Source organism: Arvicola amphibius, chromosome 14, assembly GCF_903992535.2.
Source record: "Arvicola amphibius chromosome 14, mArvAmp1.2, whole genome shotgun sequence".
Lineage (NCBI taxonomy): Eukaryota > Metazoa > Chordata > Mammalia > Rodentia > Cricetidae > Arvicola > Arvicola amphibius.
In genome coordinates this window covers 51,960,910-51,978,219 of record NC_052060.1, presented here as the reverse complement: position 1 = coordinate 51,978,219, position 17,310 = coordinate 51,960,910, and the positions used below count along the sequence as shown (strand labels likewise).

Genomic DNA, 17,310 nt, shown 5'->3' with positions numbered 1-17,310 from the left:
CTTCAATTTTACATTGTATGTGGGTATTGCAAATTATAATAGAAATCTAAATAGTGACTATTTTGAAAACTATTACCTATTTTATAGTCCTAAATTTTATAACTTCTCCTTTTTAATAAAGTTAAAAGGCAGTATTATGGCAAAATTAATGATTAGCAAAATGTGTAATGTTTTAGTAAATACCAGTATATTTGCCTAGAAGTAGAATTTATTATATTAATGATATTTTGATTAAAAACAATTGTATATACATGTATGGCAAATTTGTGTCTAATAATTTAATTTGTACTGCTTAGAAATATAAAATGATTTTTAGAAATATAAAGTTATTCAACATATACTAATGAAGTAAATAATTTTACTGTCATAAACAACTATGTAAATAAAAAACATAACATTATCATAACATACTTGATAAATCACTTATTCCAGTTTGGAAGGGGATCATATGTAAAGGTAGGATCTATGTACATGGAATTCAAAAGGTACAAACTGTAATGAGTCTCTTTCTGTTCCGCCAGCCAGCTCCTAAATAATGACACTGAGACTTGATAGTTTTGAAAGCTCAGCCGATAGCTTAGGCTTGTTTCTATCTAACTCTTATAACTTAAATTGACCCATGTCTATTAATTTACTTTCTGCCATATGGTTTTATTCCTCATATCTGTAGTGCCAATCTTGCTTGCTCTGTGTCCTTGGAGGCTTCACTTTTTTCTTCCCAGTGTCCTCTCTACTCAGAAATCCTGCCTAGCTATTGGCTGTTCAGCTTTTTATTAAACTAATCATAGGAACACATCTTCACAGTGTACAAAAAGATTATTCTGCAACAACAAACATTTAATCTACATATTTTCAGGAAGTAATATTTTTATAATGTTATGATTTATTGTATTTTTATTTAATTTTATATGCACGGATGTTTGTATGTCTGTGTACCATGTGTGTGCCGTAAGAGTGTGTCAGATCCCCTGGAACTGGAGTTAAAAGATCCCTGGGGAAATGGAGTTGTGAGCTGCCATGTAGGAGCTGGGAATTGAACCCCGGTCCTCTGGAAGAGCAGCCAGTGCTCTTACCTCCTGAGCCAGCTCTTCAGACCTGTAACACTGTTGTTAGTTGGTTTGAGAAAGAGAACAAAAACTGCTTTACATTTAGAAATTTATTTTCACAAAAGTGATCTTTTAGAAAAAGACAGTAAGAATAATGTTCTTATGTAGCTTAAAAGCAAACTGCAAATGTTGAAGAAAAACAAGAAAACTAGGCAAGAAATGAGTATTAATAAGTGAAGGACCATGAATGACTACAAGTATAAACAATGAATAGAATCAAGTTCAACATCAGCTTCTTCTTACTACAAGAATTTTACACATAAATCTCACAGCAGGTACTTCTAATTTACTGGTTCAAATATTACCAAATTATCTTCTCATGTTTAATTTGTATGCATACTTTTATCTCATGCACTCTCTAATGGATTAAGTGATTGTAATGTGGGTATGTCATGAAGTATTCGTATGTACTATGAGGAGTTAGGAGGCAGAAAAATCATGTCTAATCATTTTCATGAATCTGAAGAGATACCATATTCCTGGTTCTAAATTTGAGATTTGTTGAAAATAAATTCAACATAAACTGCTTCTCAAAGACTAGGCCTTAAAGTCTATTTGAAGCCAACAATTTCCATTTCAAGTTACAGAGTTCTTGTCAATTTTTATTAGCATGTAATAATTGTAAAAAATAATGGGTTTCATTTTGATATTTTTATACATGTATATAACCTAATTTGATCATACTCATTCCCCACCACATTACTCTCTTTTGTCCACTAGTTATACATATTTTTAAAATCAGTAATGATTTTTAACAGTATATTTTAATACCAGGAGAGAAAATTCAGCATGAAATTTTGAAAGCAATTTTCCTAACTAAATTATAATATTGAAACATAGAGGAGTATTTAATAGAGTATGTTGACTTGTTTCTTGCTTTTCTATTCCTGGATATTTAAGATATGTATGTATCTTTTATGTTCAAATGAAAAATTTATTTCTTGTTTTTTGAGTATACCAATAGGTAAGTTATGATAACATGAAAAGATATACATTTTTATCTTTGCATGAATCCACTTATACAACTCATTCTTGCAAAATCTAATAGTCTGACAAAAGATGTTCCTCTCTCTCCATCACAACCATGGTTTTAAGGCTCCCCACATTGCTTTCGTTTGCTCTTTGGCTAAAGCGTCTTCTGAGTAATCAAGACAGTTTGCATTCCACATGCCAATGCCCCGCAAGCCATAGTTTTTGACATATGCTGCCTTTAGTGAAATGCTCTGGGGGTTATCATACCACACTTGATGAAAACGGCCAGCGGGATCCTATAAAAAAAAACAAGTAAATTGGAAATTTAAAGAATTCAATACAGCAGAGGAAAAGTTCTTAAATTCAAGGATTCAAAATGCATGCAAGAAATAATGAAAATTTTATAGCACATTACTTTCCTGTTCTGTTACTTCATGGTTATATACATGATCTTCCTAAATATTATCTTGTGGTACTTCAGCAACAGAAAATTAAATCTAACAATTTAACCTCCTAATGTATTCTATTTAAGAGCCTCCTGTCTTAAGATTCTTTATTTGATCTGTTCTAATGACTGTCAACTAAGATGCACATTTGACTCATTGTAAATCATAGATCATTTACATTTATAGACTCTAGAAGGGCCTAGTGATGAGCACCTGGCACTCACAAGGATGAGGAAAGAGGATCATGACTTCAGGGCAAGCCTACGCTACACAGTGAGACCCTGTCTAGAACAACACAAGACACAACTAACAGTTCAGATCCCTATGTCTCACTCTGCATGAAACTTACCAAATCAAATTCTTCTAAAGCGGATGCTAGGATTCATATTTGTTTGCTCTCTGTTTTAATATTCCACTGGGTAACTGATATGCAAGCAAAGTTAAAAAGAGAAAGTGCTGCTGTCCATTAAAACCAGCTTGTTTGTGTGTTTGTTTATTTGTTTGTATTATTTACAGTTTCTGGAAGTGTGCCAACTTAGGAGTTCAACAGATGAAGATTGTTTGTGATAAATCGGCCAGAAGAACAGGTAATAGCATTGAAGAAGGAATGTGCCATCTGCCTGGGTCTTACAGAATCGATTCTGAAAGGCTGGTGGAGGGGACTCCCTCGATGACTTAGCACAGAACTGATCAAGAACTAGATTGTGGTCTTGTACCCTGTACCACTGTCTGTCAGAAACACATGGGTTATTTAAAAATAAACGAAAGGACCAGATGTAGGCACAAGAACAAATGAGGGAGGAAAATGTATTAGGAGAAAAAAACAGAACTATAGTGAAAAATATGTTTTATATGCATTAAGAAACCACTTAAAGGCAATTCTGAATGATTGACAGTAATATTTTTATCTGTGGTGGTACTCTTGAAATTGGTTTTTTGATTAGTCTACTTTAAAGAACAATAGTAACTTCATAAGCAAATAGGCTGTGGTACATTTTAGTTTAGTGAACTCATTCAAGAAGGCATATCTGATTCTTTGTTCTTTACTTTGTGGATTGATTGGTTTAAGCATGCTTAAAATATACATTCTAGAATATTGAGTCCAAGACGAAGCTGCTATTGCTGAAGCAAATGAAAAGGCTAGATGATTCTTTTCAGACACAACAGAAACTTGATTGTACTGTGATTGAAAATGAGGAACATAATCGTAAGAATAGACTGTTGCTTAAAGTGCCATCAAATGGCCTCCAAGGCTCCCCAAAATGTTTCATGAATTATTTGACATCAACTAGTATGTTCTGGATACTGGTTACCAACACACACTCAGTCAGATGAAAGGAAGAAGAAGTAAGAGTTCAGGAGCTTTAGACATAAAGAAATCAAAGGAGAAATGCTGTCCACGATTTTATTAGTGGATGCTGTGTATTGCATTGGAAACCACTCTGAATCCCATTGATATATGCAACTAATGCATGTGAATAAAAATATTTTAAAGTGTGTCTAGGAAATAAAGTAAACATTCTTAACCCCAACACTAATCTATTCTTTCAAAGAAACTAAAATGGTGGTTATATCAGAATATGTGGCTGGGGAGAATGTGAGATGTTCAAACGACACACTACTTAGTCAGAGAAGGAAATAAGTCAGAGAGATGGAGTAAGTACCACCATCACTATCACTAAGAGCAAGGTAGCAAGGGACTACATATTTTAAAATTGCTGATTTTAACTGATCTAACTATAAAAGAACTGTCTGAAGTAAGACACATGTAATGGATATGTATATCAAAGCAGGTTGTATATCATAAATAGATAATATTTTCTTGAAATTATATCTGTTTTAAAAAAATTTTTCTGCATCTTCTCATTTAGTAAAAACATTACACCAATGATTATAAAACAGTCTATGACAGTATATACTATCATTTTATATATATTTATTTAAAATATATATAATTGATTACTATAACAATAAAATACTGTTCCCCTACCCTGTTCTGAGTGGACTGAAGCAGATTCTATGTTAAATAAATAGCTTTATGTATTGCAATATTGCTTAAAAATTTTAATATAATTCCATACAATAGAAATCCCAGGGAGGCCAGAGAGATGGCTCAGCGGTTAAGAGCACTGGCTGTTCTTCCAGAGGTCCTGAGTTCAATTCCCAGCAGCCACATGGTGGCTCACAACCATCTGTAATGAGATCTGGTGACCTCTTCTAGCCTGCAGATGTACATGCAGGCAAAACACTGTATACATAATAAATGAATAAATAAAAAATATTTTTTTTTTGTTTTTTCGAGACAGGGTTTCCCTGTAGTTTCTAGAGCCTGTCCTGGAACTAGCTCTTATAGACCAGGCTGGCCTCGAACTCAGAGATCCGCCTGCCTCTGCCTCCCGAGTGCTGGGATTAAAGGCGTGCGCCACCACCGCCTGGCAATAAAAAATCTTTTATTTAAAAAAAAAAGAAGTCCCAGACCAATAGATATAGCCAAGTGTTTCCTAAATATGCTTGGTCATTGCATATGCATGCAATTTGCACATATATGTGCATGTCTGTGCATATACTAACAGTTTTCAGAGTTCTAATAATCTGCATATATATGTGTGTGTGTGTGTGTGTATGCATGTCCACATGTTTGTATGTGTGTATATGCTATACATACAAATATATGTATGCTTTCTTATGTAATGTCTTTCTGTTTCTTCTAAAATTCCTTATAATTTGTTTTACTTGTAAAATAAAATTGACAGATGCTGTTTTTCAATATAAAAACTATAACGACTCATCTATTAATCTCAGCTTCATTCCCACCTCTCTGGATCTCATTAGAATTGTTAAGCTATTTTGAATACCCATTACGAGTTTCAAACATAAAACCTACTTTGTCCAAAGCCCTTTGAAAAGCAAATTACCTTAGCATAATTGTCAGCTATTAAGGTAGCCCTGTTTGTGATATGCATAAACATTCAAAAGGAAGTAGACCAAGCAGAATATTGCACTAGTAACGTAACTTCGGTTGTTCCCCAAGCAACTAAATTTCCTGATTACACAGACTCAAAGACAGGTTTATGCACATAAACAGTAAAACTGGTAAATTACTAATGCCAACTATATAACCACAAAATACAGAGTTATGGAAACTAACTAACTATGTATGAGTAAAACTCATACATAGTTTATGGCAGTTTACCTTGTAGTTATAGTAGGGAGCTTGCTGGTCCTCATCCCACTGGCTTCCAGAAACAGAACTATTTACTTGCTTCATGATCAGTTTGTAGGGTACCTGATGTCCTGCAGCGTCGCTGCAAGGAGCCCCTTGAAAAGGGACCTTTGCAATGGTGCAGACGTCATCCTAGAAATACAAAAATGTTCATGTTATTACTAAGAAAATTTAAAAATCCAAATGAGACAAGTAATAAAAACTGTTAAAAATAGAAGATTCAGTATAATCTGACTGTACAGAATACTCATTAAATTGGTAATAAAATGAAAATGCATGGTATTCAGAAACTTCCATATTAAAGAATTAAAAAAAACCAAAGTTTAGCTTCAAAATATATTTCAGAAATTATTTAAAGTTTCACATATTCAAAGCAGAACAAAATATATAATGGAGTAATACTACATAACAAGTAAGTTGTTCTTACCTCTGTTATATTCAAGCAGATATAATCATAACCATACCAGGGAATACCCATTACGAGTTTCTTAGGGCTAATGCCCATCTTGATGTAGTCAATATATCCTAGTCACAAGGGGATAGAAAAACACATAATTCTGTTTATATATCTGTTAATACGTACATAGAATCTGGGTAACCACAAAAGATCTTAAGTTTGTAGAAACAGGTACATTTGTGCAGCTACATCTTCTATGATATAATAAAAGTAATCCCTTAAGAACTGGAAGTCCTATGTCATACTTTCTAAGCTTTCATTTTTATTTATTTTTTTTTGTTTTTGTTTTTTCGAGACAGGGTTTCCCTGTAGTTTCTAGAGCCTGTCCTGGAACTAGCTCTTGTAGACCAGGCTGGCCTCGAACTCAGAGATCCATCTGCCTGCCTCTGCCTCCCGAGTGCTGGGATTAAAGGCGTGCGCCACCACCGCCCGGCTAAGCTTTCATTTTTAGTAAGAGACAGTATCCAATGAATATGATATGAAAACAAAATACACAAAATATAATTGGAGAAATGAAAATTGCAAGAAACCATACTGTTTACATGTTAGCTGTTAGCATTTTTGATATTTGAGATTCTAAAGCTTCTATAATCTTAAAACTTTGTGGCAATGATACTCAAAATTTCTTTTAGAAGCTCAAGTGTTCCATCCTTGAAAATACTCTGTATGTTTCCTAATGACTACATAAGAAATGTCCTTGCTCTTTTCTGTAGTAACCTGTAGTTTAGGACAAAGAATGAACAAACTCCATCTACTCATGAGAACGGTGACTGACTGAATCTTTTGCCAGTCCTGTGCAGGCAGCCACAGCTGCTGCAAGCTTCAGAGTGTGCAGTCCTGTCAGAAGACACTTCAACTCTGGCTCATACATCCTTTCTATCTACCTCAAGTGGTCCCTGAGCCGCGTGCGTGCGTGCGTGCGTGTGTCTGTGTGTGTGTGTGTGTGTGTGTGTGTGTGTGTGTGTGATACAGTTCCCATAAGTTCCTATGTGTGGTTGAGTCCATATACAATTATTGTCTGCACTCTGACCCGCTGTGAATTTCTGCATTTAAATTCCATAATATTAAACAAAAATATCTTGGCATATGACAAGAGTGTTAGACTTGAAGTATAATATAGGATCAATAATAATATAGCTATCCCATGATACTGTAATAAGAAGTAAATGAAATTTTTTTTTTTTTGTAAATACTAAAGCACTGCAATTTATTTTTATTTTATTGTATACTAAATTTTATAATACATTTTATTATATTTTATTTATAAAGCAAGCTTTTATATAAAAGGTATATAAATAATTTAGAAAAACTAAAAGATACTTTAGTTTGTGAGGTTTTGGAGTAAATATTACCAAGTGGTCATTTCTTGAATTCTTACCAGCTAATGTCTGATTATAGGGAGCATTGGCTGCTGCAATACATTCTGACCAGATCTGACTTTGCTCATCGTAAGACATCACGAAGAGAAAATCACAGGCACCCGCAATTCCAGTGTAATTATAGCACCTTTTGTCTATGTTCTTTGGTGACCAAGCTACATCAAAGGTTACCTGTGGAAAAAAACTGCATATTATTTTATATAACATGGAAAAGTATATTTTACCAGATTTTTATCATTCTCTTGCCTCATTCTACTCAAGAATAAAGAACTGCTTACAATGTATGCGTAGGTGATTGGACGTGTGAGGAAGAGGTCTAATAAATATATTTTGTTACTATACTGGACTGGCTTGCACATGTGTCTGTGATATACAAGGACCAGGAGCACAGCACTATAAAGAAAAATAATTTCAAATTCTGATGTTCTCAAAGGCTGGGCTGGTAAGTCATTGACTGAAAGAAGCAGGTTCCATAGTAACACACTATGATGGGGCCCTGGAGAAGTGTAGAGGGAAGCCACATGAGAAGAAGTCAACACGCAGTGTGGCACACAGTCTTCTTTTGCTGCCTATGGATCAGGCTGTATAGCTCTCAGCTCCCTCTCCAGCACCTCTGCCTGCATGTCACCATGTATCTCACCATGACAATAATGGACTAAACTGGTGATACTGTAAGTCAGCCCCAGTTAAATGCTTTCCTCTTGTAAGAGTTGCCATGGTCATAGTGTCTCTTCAAGGCAAAAGAAACCCTAACTAAGACAGTAACCATTTCTTTTTATAGTGCTGGAGGTTGTACCCAGGGCCTCATGAATATTTCTGGAAAAAACTCTCTAGTATGGGTACACAGGTATTTAGGGTTTCATTCTTTTTTAAGATCCTGGGTTATCTTACTATGTGGCTATATTTAACAGCCCTGATCTGGAAGCATGCAGCCCTTTGCTACTTACATATTGTCTGGCAAGATGCCTTGTGTTGAGATCTGCTGTAATTATGTTCATGGCCTACTGTTACAGTTCTGACTGGCTGACAGCATTAGTCCTGAGTGCTTTGCAAATAATATAGAGACTGCAGAAAATGAGGCAACTCCCCAGCACTACTTTTCCATTTTAGTGCCTGCTTTTTCTGCTTTGTACTAGTAAAAGGCAGTTTAGACCCTTCTGGCTTCCTGCTGCCCCATAGCCATCTAGTGCTGCAGTTAAGTAGACAAAACAATCCCCATGTTGTATTTTGTTGTTGCTAGAAATTTAGAAACTTAAAGAATATTAACACACCAGAAAAGGTATTCTGGGAAGTATATGCAGAAATTCCTTCACCCTTACTATAACACTAATATATCTTAAGTCATACTTTCATGAATATATTGATTAAAAACCAAAAACAACAAAAAAAATTTTTTACCTGTGATCCCTCGATCTCACGATGGAAACATTCTGTGGTTTCTTTGACCAAAGCTGTCAATGCTTCATATTCAGGTGATAAGCAATTAACTTCTTGTTCTATGTCTATATTGATTCCATCCATATATTGTATTTTGGCCAAATTAACTTTTTGAGCTATCCATGATGCTCTGAAGGTAGGATCAATGATATCCTTCAGGGAGACATCACCTTTGGAAGACAAAGACATAATTATACAGATGCTTTTTCAAAGTTAAAAGCTATTTACTTCACAAGCCCAAAATGTCTTTGAGACACAGCGTAATCTTTGGAATATTAAGCCTCTAGTGTCCTTTCCAAATGGAGAAATCGTATGCCAAATAGCAGCCACTGCTGACTAATCTTCAAAATGGTCATTATGAGTAAAATCACTCTCAGAAGCAGCACTTGTAGGCCAAAAATAAAGGTCAGCATCCTGTAATTAGGCACTCACATTTTCTCAAAAACAAGTGGTTTTATTTAACTCTTTTTAAAAAATCAGTATTTTTGGACTAGATTTACCAGTATCTGTAATAACTGTAGGTCTTGAAGAAGAAAGGCATAAAAAAGGACTATAGTAAATAAAACATGTTTTTTCCATTGGCTAGGCACATGTGTCTGCTAATAACATACCTTTTAGCACTACTCTGGCTCCTTTGGAATGAGCGTAACACATAAGCTCTGGGTCATATTTTCCAAAAACTGCCACAGTTGTAATCTGTGACCAGTCATAAGATTTCCAAGTTTTCTGTCCAATATCAAATACAAAGACCTGCCAGGAAAAGAGGGTGGGCACCAACACTTAATCCGAGATTATTATACTGACATCCAGATACATGAACCACTTCCATGTCAGGTATTGTGGTGGACACTGGGCACAGAGAGTGCAGGATGAAGACATCAGGCTACCAGCGGAACTGCTGGCTACATGGGCACAGTGACTATAAATGTTTACTATGGCGGACACCTAGGATTTAGAGAAAGTACAGGAAAGAAGCAGAGAATGGTTAATCTGGGGTAAACTGAGTGGCTATGTCAGCAATTCAGCCCTATTGAGAAGTTAGCATCCTGAGGGAAATGGGGAGAACAAAAGCATTTGTATCTAATAGAAACACTTTATTATAATGGACTCACATAAGAACATCACTCATCTAGACTAAGTAGCCACTGAAACACCAAACTATATCTCAGTGAACTTCTACATAGACTGAATGGCAATTCTGAAGCCACGGAGGTTCACTTAAGGTTTTGTACTTTTACTATCGATTAGATATAGAGATATTTTCCAAACAAGCAAAACAAAACAAAAAGCTTGTGACAGTTGAAATGAGAAAACCGTCCACTTTCCACATTTATGGTTTTTGTGTTCTTTTGCCTGCGTTCCTCATCACCTAATGTGAGGACACAAAGATTTTTAAAAGGAAAAGGAATGCATCTAGGAAAATCCGCTGCTGAAGTGAGAAAGGGGCCCAAACTGGAGTCACAGGAGGGAAGTGTTGGGATGGATGAGACGAGATCATAAGCAGGGTCTCCGCGAAGGTGGGAGCAGTGCAACTAACGTCACAGAGTTTGATGATCTCCAGCTTCTTCCTGTTTCAGATGGAGCCACAGATATTGGTTGTTTCTCTGTGTGCTCTTGATTAAGCTGACTTAGAATAGCAGTCAAGTCCAATTTTAAAGTATCTAATTTGTTCCTCCAGCATCCTTCCCCCTCAAAGATAATTCTAGAGGCACAAAAGCATCACTGTTCATGTTCCTTTTATCTCAAGGTATTAATTTATGGATCTTGTAAATTCTTAATGAATTCCAGTAAAATGTAGGAGAGGCATTTTGCTCTGCACTAGAAGCACAGCAACACCAAGGTCCCCTAGGAAATTAATTACAATAGCGTTAAGGCATGCAAGGGGATCTGCTAGTCAGGTGACAAGAAATTCATGATGACTGCAAGTTAGGGGACTTCTGCAACCTGAAGGATGAAAAGGAAGATATACTTACAGACAAGTAAACATTTGCAGACAACAAAGTCAAAGTCCTTACAACTAGGTATTCTAAGACTCTGGAACCAAAGACAACTACAACACAGAAATGCTAACGAGAACAGAACCACATAAAATTAATAAATCAGGTGACACTCTAAAGCAGCATCTTGGGGACCACAGGAGGATGGATGGGGAAGGGCTGTGTAAAGCACTAACCATATTTGCAAAGGCCAACATTGAATTCTCTCATCCTCCCTCATCTTTCAGAATTAACTATGCATAGTTCATTTTTTCCTGCCAAGCAACTATCCAATAAACTACACACAAAATGTGAAACTGAATGGCCCAATGTCTTAATTCTCATAGTTAAGATTCAGTTTGTTAAAAACAAAAACCCCATCTAGGGCCTTTGATAAAACAGCAATCACTCTCAATCTTGGAAATACAAAGGAAGAGAGAGGGTGCTGGGTCTGGCATGGTGGAGAATGGTGTCGTGTTTAGGTGACTATTACTGTGATGAACACCAGGGCCAAAACAACTTGGAGAGGAAAGGGTTTATTTAGTTCATGCTTCCACATCACAGTTCATCCTCACAGGAAGTCAGGACAGGAACTCAAACTGCGCAGGAACCTGGAGGATTGCTCGGCCTGCATTCTTGGATACCCCAGGACCACTTGCCCAGAGATGGGTACCACCCATAATGTGGCTCCCACATCAATCACTGATTAAGAAAATTCCCTACAGGCTTGTCTACAGCAGGATCTTCTGGAAGCCTTTCTCAATTGATGACCCCTCCTCTCTGAAGACTCCAGTTTCTGTTGAGTTGACGGAAAGGTAGCCAGTACAAATGGTGTTCATCCTCAAATCACAGTTCAGCCCCGGTATCCCCCCCCCCCCCCAACACACACATATACAGGGGGAGGGAGGTCGCATCATCTAGTCTTCCCATTTCAAAAAACAAAAAGCCAGTGAAGGCCTCGTTACTATGAGTATATGAATGAGCATAATTTCGTTTCTTTGTAATTCAAAAAGCTCACAAACACTATATAACCCACTAAGTATTGAGTACCACAATAAATCAGACTGTTATAAAACCACTTAATTATGGGGAGGAGCTTCAGGCTGAAACCAATCAACTGACTAATCTCTGAGTAGGGAAGTACAGCCAGATCATAAAAATGTAAACAACTATCCTTTGCCAACCAACTACTTCTCTTCCAGATTCGGCCCGTAATAAAAGACCCATTACTCAGGATCTTAACTTCTGAGCTTTCTATAATGAGTGCTGCCCATGAACATTGCTCAAAGAAACGTTAATGGATCCAAATCTTTCCCTTTATAGGATGTTAGGTTTCCACAGTAGGCAGAATCTACAAAAACAGTCACTATTTTTCCTAAACAATGTGTGCAAACACAGGGATTTAAATATCTATGCCTCAAAACCAAATACAGGTTAAGACCCAAGAATTGTTCCCTCTTTGCACAAATTTGTTAGACTCGACCCTCTGACCTCTCTGACTTCCTCCAGGTCCAGCTACCGCTGTCAACTCGTTATAAGGCTTCATAAGCCTTAAGATTGGGTTAAAGGAAAGTTTACTCAAATACTTGTTTTTATCCCACTCCTGGGTGGGTGAGCGTCCATAAAGAAAGAACTAATCCGCGTCAAGAGTAAAGGTCAGGAGAACCGGATCTCCTACCCTCGCCTTAGGAGGCTGAGCTGGCGGGGACAGGAGCCAGCCTTGGGGAAACCGTGAGGCAGGAGCAGCGGCCGGGGAAACCGCCCAACCCCTGCGCCCAGAGTTCCCGTCTACTCGGAAGGGAATCCGAAAAGAGGAAGGCTCGGGTGGTTAACGCTGCTGTGAGCGCCGCGACTTCTCTTTCGGCCAGACCGCTGGGCAGAGGGAGTGCTGACCTCGAAGTCGGGGCGATGGCGGATAGGTCGGCAGAGCGCGGCGTCCGAGCACGGGCAGTCCCCAGCCGAGAGCCGGAGCGCCAGCAGCGGCAGCAGCAGGAGCTGCGTGAGTCCCAGGACAGCGCGCAGCTCCATGCCTGGTGTGCGGGATGCCCGGAAGGCACCTCCTGAGGGGCGGGGCCTGCTGCTGAGGGGCGGGGCCGGCTTGCTGCGCTGTGCCTGTGGCCTAGAGGGCGGGGCCTGTTCGGTGGGGGTGGGGCCTAGAGGGGGTGGGCGGGGCCTAGATGGGGTGGGGCGGGGCCTACTGCAGTGGAGGTAACTTGGGACCTTGCCAGGTAGCTCAGCTGGACCACTTCATCTTCTCTGTCCCTTTTCACCATGCCATGGTTGTGTGTTCTGAAGGATTTTTTGCTCATCTATCTTAAAATTGTTTTAGAATCACTTACTTAGCATTGCTCCCCCCTCGTATCCATGCCTGAAGCTCAGCGCAAGCTTGGCTTGTAGTAAATACTTAATAAACCCGTCATAAATACTTAATAAACTCCAAGAGCTCATGTTTTCTTTCTAAAACTAAAATTCAATCAAAAAGAAAAAAAATGGGCATTCTTTTCCAAGTCTCTACACAGGATGTTAAAGGAAAACATGTAAAATAAATGGAGTGATATTATTATCTTATTACCAGATATTTGCTTGTGTGTACTGTGATTTTCCAGCATGAAATAAAGTGGATTTAAAGATAAAAATTCTGTGCAGTGATCTTTGATTAGAGTCACAACTTCATGAAGCGCCTTTCCTTTTGTTATCAGAACATGACAGGGCAGTTTCAGCAGGCTCCATCACGGTGGTTCTCAACCTTCTGTAGAGCGAGTTCTAATCGGTCTTAATGACAAAAACCCAGAGTCAGATATTAGGGGGTGGAAACAGAAAGATCAGAGAAGCAGAGCAGCCACTAGTTTTTACCTCTACGAAATCCTCAGGCTGAATGGAGTATCCTGTCTATACAAGTCCTCAGAATGAATGTCTCCTCCAGCCCTATACTCCTCTCTCTGCCCAGCCATTTCCCTTCCTGTCTCTACCTCCCTAGAGAAAGGATTAAAGGCTTGTGACTCCCAAGTACTGGGTTAAAGGTGTGAGCCATCACTGCCTGGCCTCTGTGACTAACTAGTGGCTTAGCTCCACACTCCGATCCTCTGGCAAGCTTTATCTATTATTGCACAAACAAAATATCACCACAATCTTCCTAATGCTGCGACTCTTTAATACAGTTTCTCATGTGTGATGAGCCCCCTCCCCTAACAATAAAACTATTTTCATTGTTAATTCATAATGAAAATACTTGCTACCATTTTGAATTGTACTGTAAATAACTGTTTTCTGCTTGTCTTAGGCGACCCCTGTGAAAATGGTCCTTTGACTACCCCTTACCAAGGTTGCGGCCCACAGGTCGAGAACCACTTCTCTATCAGATCCTGGGTTGCTCCAAAATTTTTCTGCTTAGCACGTGCAGTAAATGCTAGAAAGAAAGCACATTTGGAAATTATTGCATTTCCTTGGAGAATTCTGTTTAAGCATCAACAGGAATAAATATTCTCTTTATGGCTCTAAAGGAAACTGAATGCCATTAAACTCATAATAACAATTAAAACACCAATTATAACATATGAGTTTAAATTTATTGTAAACCCCCTAAACACCAATAAAAATTTAAGTGCTGCGAATTCTTTTCCCAGAACAAAAGTATTATCAAAACAAAGACCTCCCTGAGCTCTCTGAGAAGAGGATCAAGTTTAAGGTAACTTGAGATAGAATAAATTAATATACTTCTAATCTTTGCAGATTGGCTTTCTTGTCTGAAATGCTCTTCCTGTTGCTGTAATTAAAAAGTAATTTAGGACAAGTTATGCTGGCTCACAGTTCAAGCGTACAGTCTACTACGGCAGCCAAGTCAAGGCAACAGGATCTTGAAGCAGCTGGTCACAATCAGCAGGACAAATGCGTGCAAGCCTTCAGCTGGCCTTCCCTTCTGCACTGTAGGAACTCGCCCAGAGGATGGTGCAACCTGCGGTGGCAGAGCCTCCCTCCCTCAATGAACTGATCATAGGCATGTCCAGCGGGTATCTAACCGAGATAATCGGCGCATGGAGACTGATATCCTAGATCTGTCAAGCCGACAATTAACACTATGATTCCATCTGCTTGACGTCTTCTTGGGGTCTGCAGTAGCACATTCTTCAGTCTCCTATGATGTGTTGAGAGGACTTCCGCTCTGCCACTTCCCTTCTCGCCGCTCTGGCATGATTGACTCCTCATACTGACATGGGTGCAGCAGCCATGGAAGGTAGGTGTGACGGAAAATGAAGCTAAACCAGAGTGGATGGTCCGAGGAACCCATCTTACTAATGTGAAGCCGGGATTTGACCTGAGCTTGCCTCAGCAGACACTCTTGTTTTTCAGGGTTTTTCCATCTAAAACCTCAAGAGTTGATTGTAGCTTGATGATAGTAAGACATGGAGCTAAGATTTCAACTTGGACCATGTAGCTGCAAGTCTGGGATCTTCACAATGATGCCAAGTAGTCTCCATTTTCCACCAGGGAGGGGCAGCACTCAAGTTGCTCCAGAGCCTATGCTCTGGCCTCTGAGCAAGTGATCTTTCCAACTGCCACACAATGGAAACCAATAGAGATTAGAGAAGGTGGCCATGAGTATTTGCATGTAGAGCTGTGTGGGGAAAAATAAAATATGCACAGTGACACGCTGCAGTTCCCAATGTCACTGCTACAAATACATTTGTGTCGGGGGTGGGGGGTGGTGAAAAGGATGGAGGGACAGAGCAGTATTTATGGGGTAGAGAGAGGTTGAGCCATGTCGAAGTCCAAGGCCTGAGCTGTTTCTGGAGGTCATGCTGATGGGGGTGGCCTGTGCTGCTACCCGCAGCCATGTTGATGTTGATGTCCGTGGGTTGCCTCAAGGGCCATGCTGATGTTGGTGGGCAGCCACCAAAGATCATGCTGTGATCCAGAGGCCAGGAGGATGTCCTTGGTCCATGCTGTCACCAGATACCACGTGGAAGTCCACGATCTGTGTTCCTGCTGACCTCAAAGGGAAGCTTCTTTGGCAGTGGCAGCCATGGCTGCAGACTCACAAGAGAGAAAGAGGGATGGAAAAGGCTTCTTGACAATGTGCCCCCATCCGGCAAAAGTAACAACCTCTACAGGAAGTCACTGAAGAGAAGTCTAGCTCTCCACAACAGACGCCTACTGGTGGGGGCGGGGTGGGGAAGGATGCACTTTTTTTAAGGGTCTGGCCACCAGGAGTTTGACTATGTTCCAGTGACTATAAGATCAATACAAATTGGACTTGTTTTTTTTTTTCTTTTGGGGGACATGAGGAGGCCAGGAGGGTAAGGGGGTGGACCTAGGAGAACTGGGAAGCAAGAGCAATCTGGGTGCTTTAGGTGAAATTCCCAATAAAATAATAAAAATACTGTTTATATATTTAAACGATATATATACATATATATGATATATATGTGATTGAGTCATATATATGATAATATATATAAGGTTGATTCAATAGGGCCCAAGAGATTGGTAAGGAACTTTGGTGACTTTGCTGAGATTTTTGGTGGGGCAAGGTTTTTATCAAGCAGGAAAGGCTTTGGTGGCTCTCAGTGACTTAGACCGACATGTAAAGAGTGCCCGTAAAGTTAAAAACAAACCCCTAGAGGAGTGTGTGGGGTCCTCTGTCCCTCTCTGCCTGTCTGCTGTCAGACCAAGAGGGGAAAAAGGCAGAAGGGGTGACAGCTTTATAGGTGACCCTGGAACACAAAACAAGGGAGGCTTCTGGGAGAGATTTCAGTGAATCAGCTCAACTTTAGTCCAGAGTATAAGGACTATATAGGATTGGGGAGCCTGGGGACAAACCCTAATTTGCATTAAGTGAAAATCTCCTATCACAAGGCTGAGCATGTGGCAGCTGGGTCCTATAGCAGAGCTCCTAGCAGGAGTCTTCTTAGCAGGGATCTGTGCCAAGGGTCAAGCTAAAGATGAATCAGGCATCTGGTTTAGAAACAGCTTTTAGATAAGATCAGTCCTCCAGGCCAGGGACAGTCTCCAGTTAAGGGCAGGCAGAGAACAGGAAGCTTCCTGGGGAGGGAGGGCGCTTTCCACATTGCTGAGCTTAGAGACAGCTGCTAGGATATGGCCGACTGCGACCTCTAACCAGGCAGCAACATACTCCAACAAAGGAAGTTTTAAAATATAGGACAGAGAAGAGGTCTATCTAGGTTACTCAAAGACAAATGTGGCAAGATTTGTGTCAAGCTGGAGTCCTAAGGGAAAAAAAAAAACTGATCAAAAGCCAAATTGTGCACTGAGCAGCTTCTGGTTGGCTTAAAAGCCTGAGGAGAAGTTGACAGAAG

At 39.3% G+C, this 17,310-nt stretch overlaps 2 protein-coding genes across 6 annotated transcripts in view; one reads left to right on the top strand and one right to left on the bottom strand.

The window, feature by feature from the left end:
- Positions 1–7,922, top strand: part of Spata1 (spermatogenesis associated 1) — a 41,634-nt gene extending 33,712 nt beyond the window's left edge. For all 5 annotated transcript variants that reach the window (XM_038312042.1, XM_038312047.1, XM_038312046.1 and 2 more), the window contains 2 exons: positions 3,041–3,111; positions 7,603–7,922. In XM_038312042.1, the coding sequence (XP_038167970.1) occupies positions 3,041–3,063 (23 nt within the window). In that variant the 3' untranslated portion in view covers positions 3,064–3,111; positions 7,603–7,922. The remainder of the gene's footprint in view (positions 1–3,040; positions 3,112–7,602) is intronic.
- Ctbs (chitobiase) lies at positions 1,142–13,065 on the bottom strand. Its single transcript, XM_038312049.2, has 7 exons — positions 12,890–13,065; positions 9,632–9,770; positions 8,982–9,190; positions 7,583–7,754; positions 6,175–6,272; positions 5,718–5,879; positions 1,142–2,374 (listed from the first exon to the last, which is right to left on the bottom strand). The coding sequence occupies exons 1-7, from the start codon at positions 13,022–13,024 to the stop codon at positions 2,183–2,185; spliced, it is 1,107 nt and encodes a 368-aa protein (XP_038167977.1). The 5' UTR covers positions 13,025–13,065; the 3' UTR covers positions 1,142–2,182.
- Between the last annotated feature and the right edge of the window lie 4,245 nt (positions 13,066–17,310).

What these genes read in the sequence shown, in the direction of transcription:
- Ctbs (XM_038312049.2), bottom strand. Translation starts at nt 13,024, where the DNA reads ATGGAGCTGCGCGCTGTCCTGGGACTCACGCAGCTCCTGCTGCTGCCG. An exon ending in GTGAGATCGAGGGATCACAG is followed by an intron (nt 7,755 to 8,981) that starts GTAAAAAATTTT and finishes TTTTTTCCACAG; the next exon opens with GTAACCTTTGATGTAGCTTG. An exon ending in CTCCCTACTATAACTACAAG is followed by an intron (nt 2,375 to 5,717) that starts GTAAACTGCCAT and finishes TTTTTTTTATAG; the next exon opens with GATCCCGCTGGCCGTTTTCA.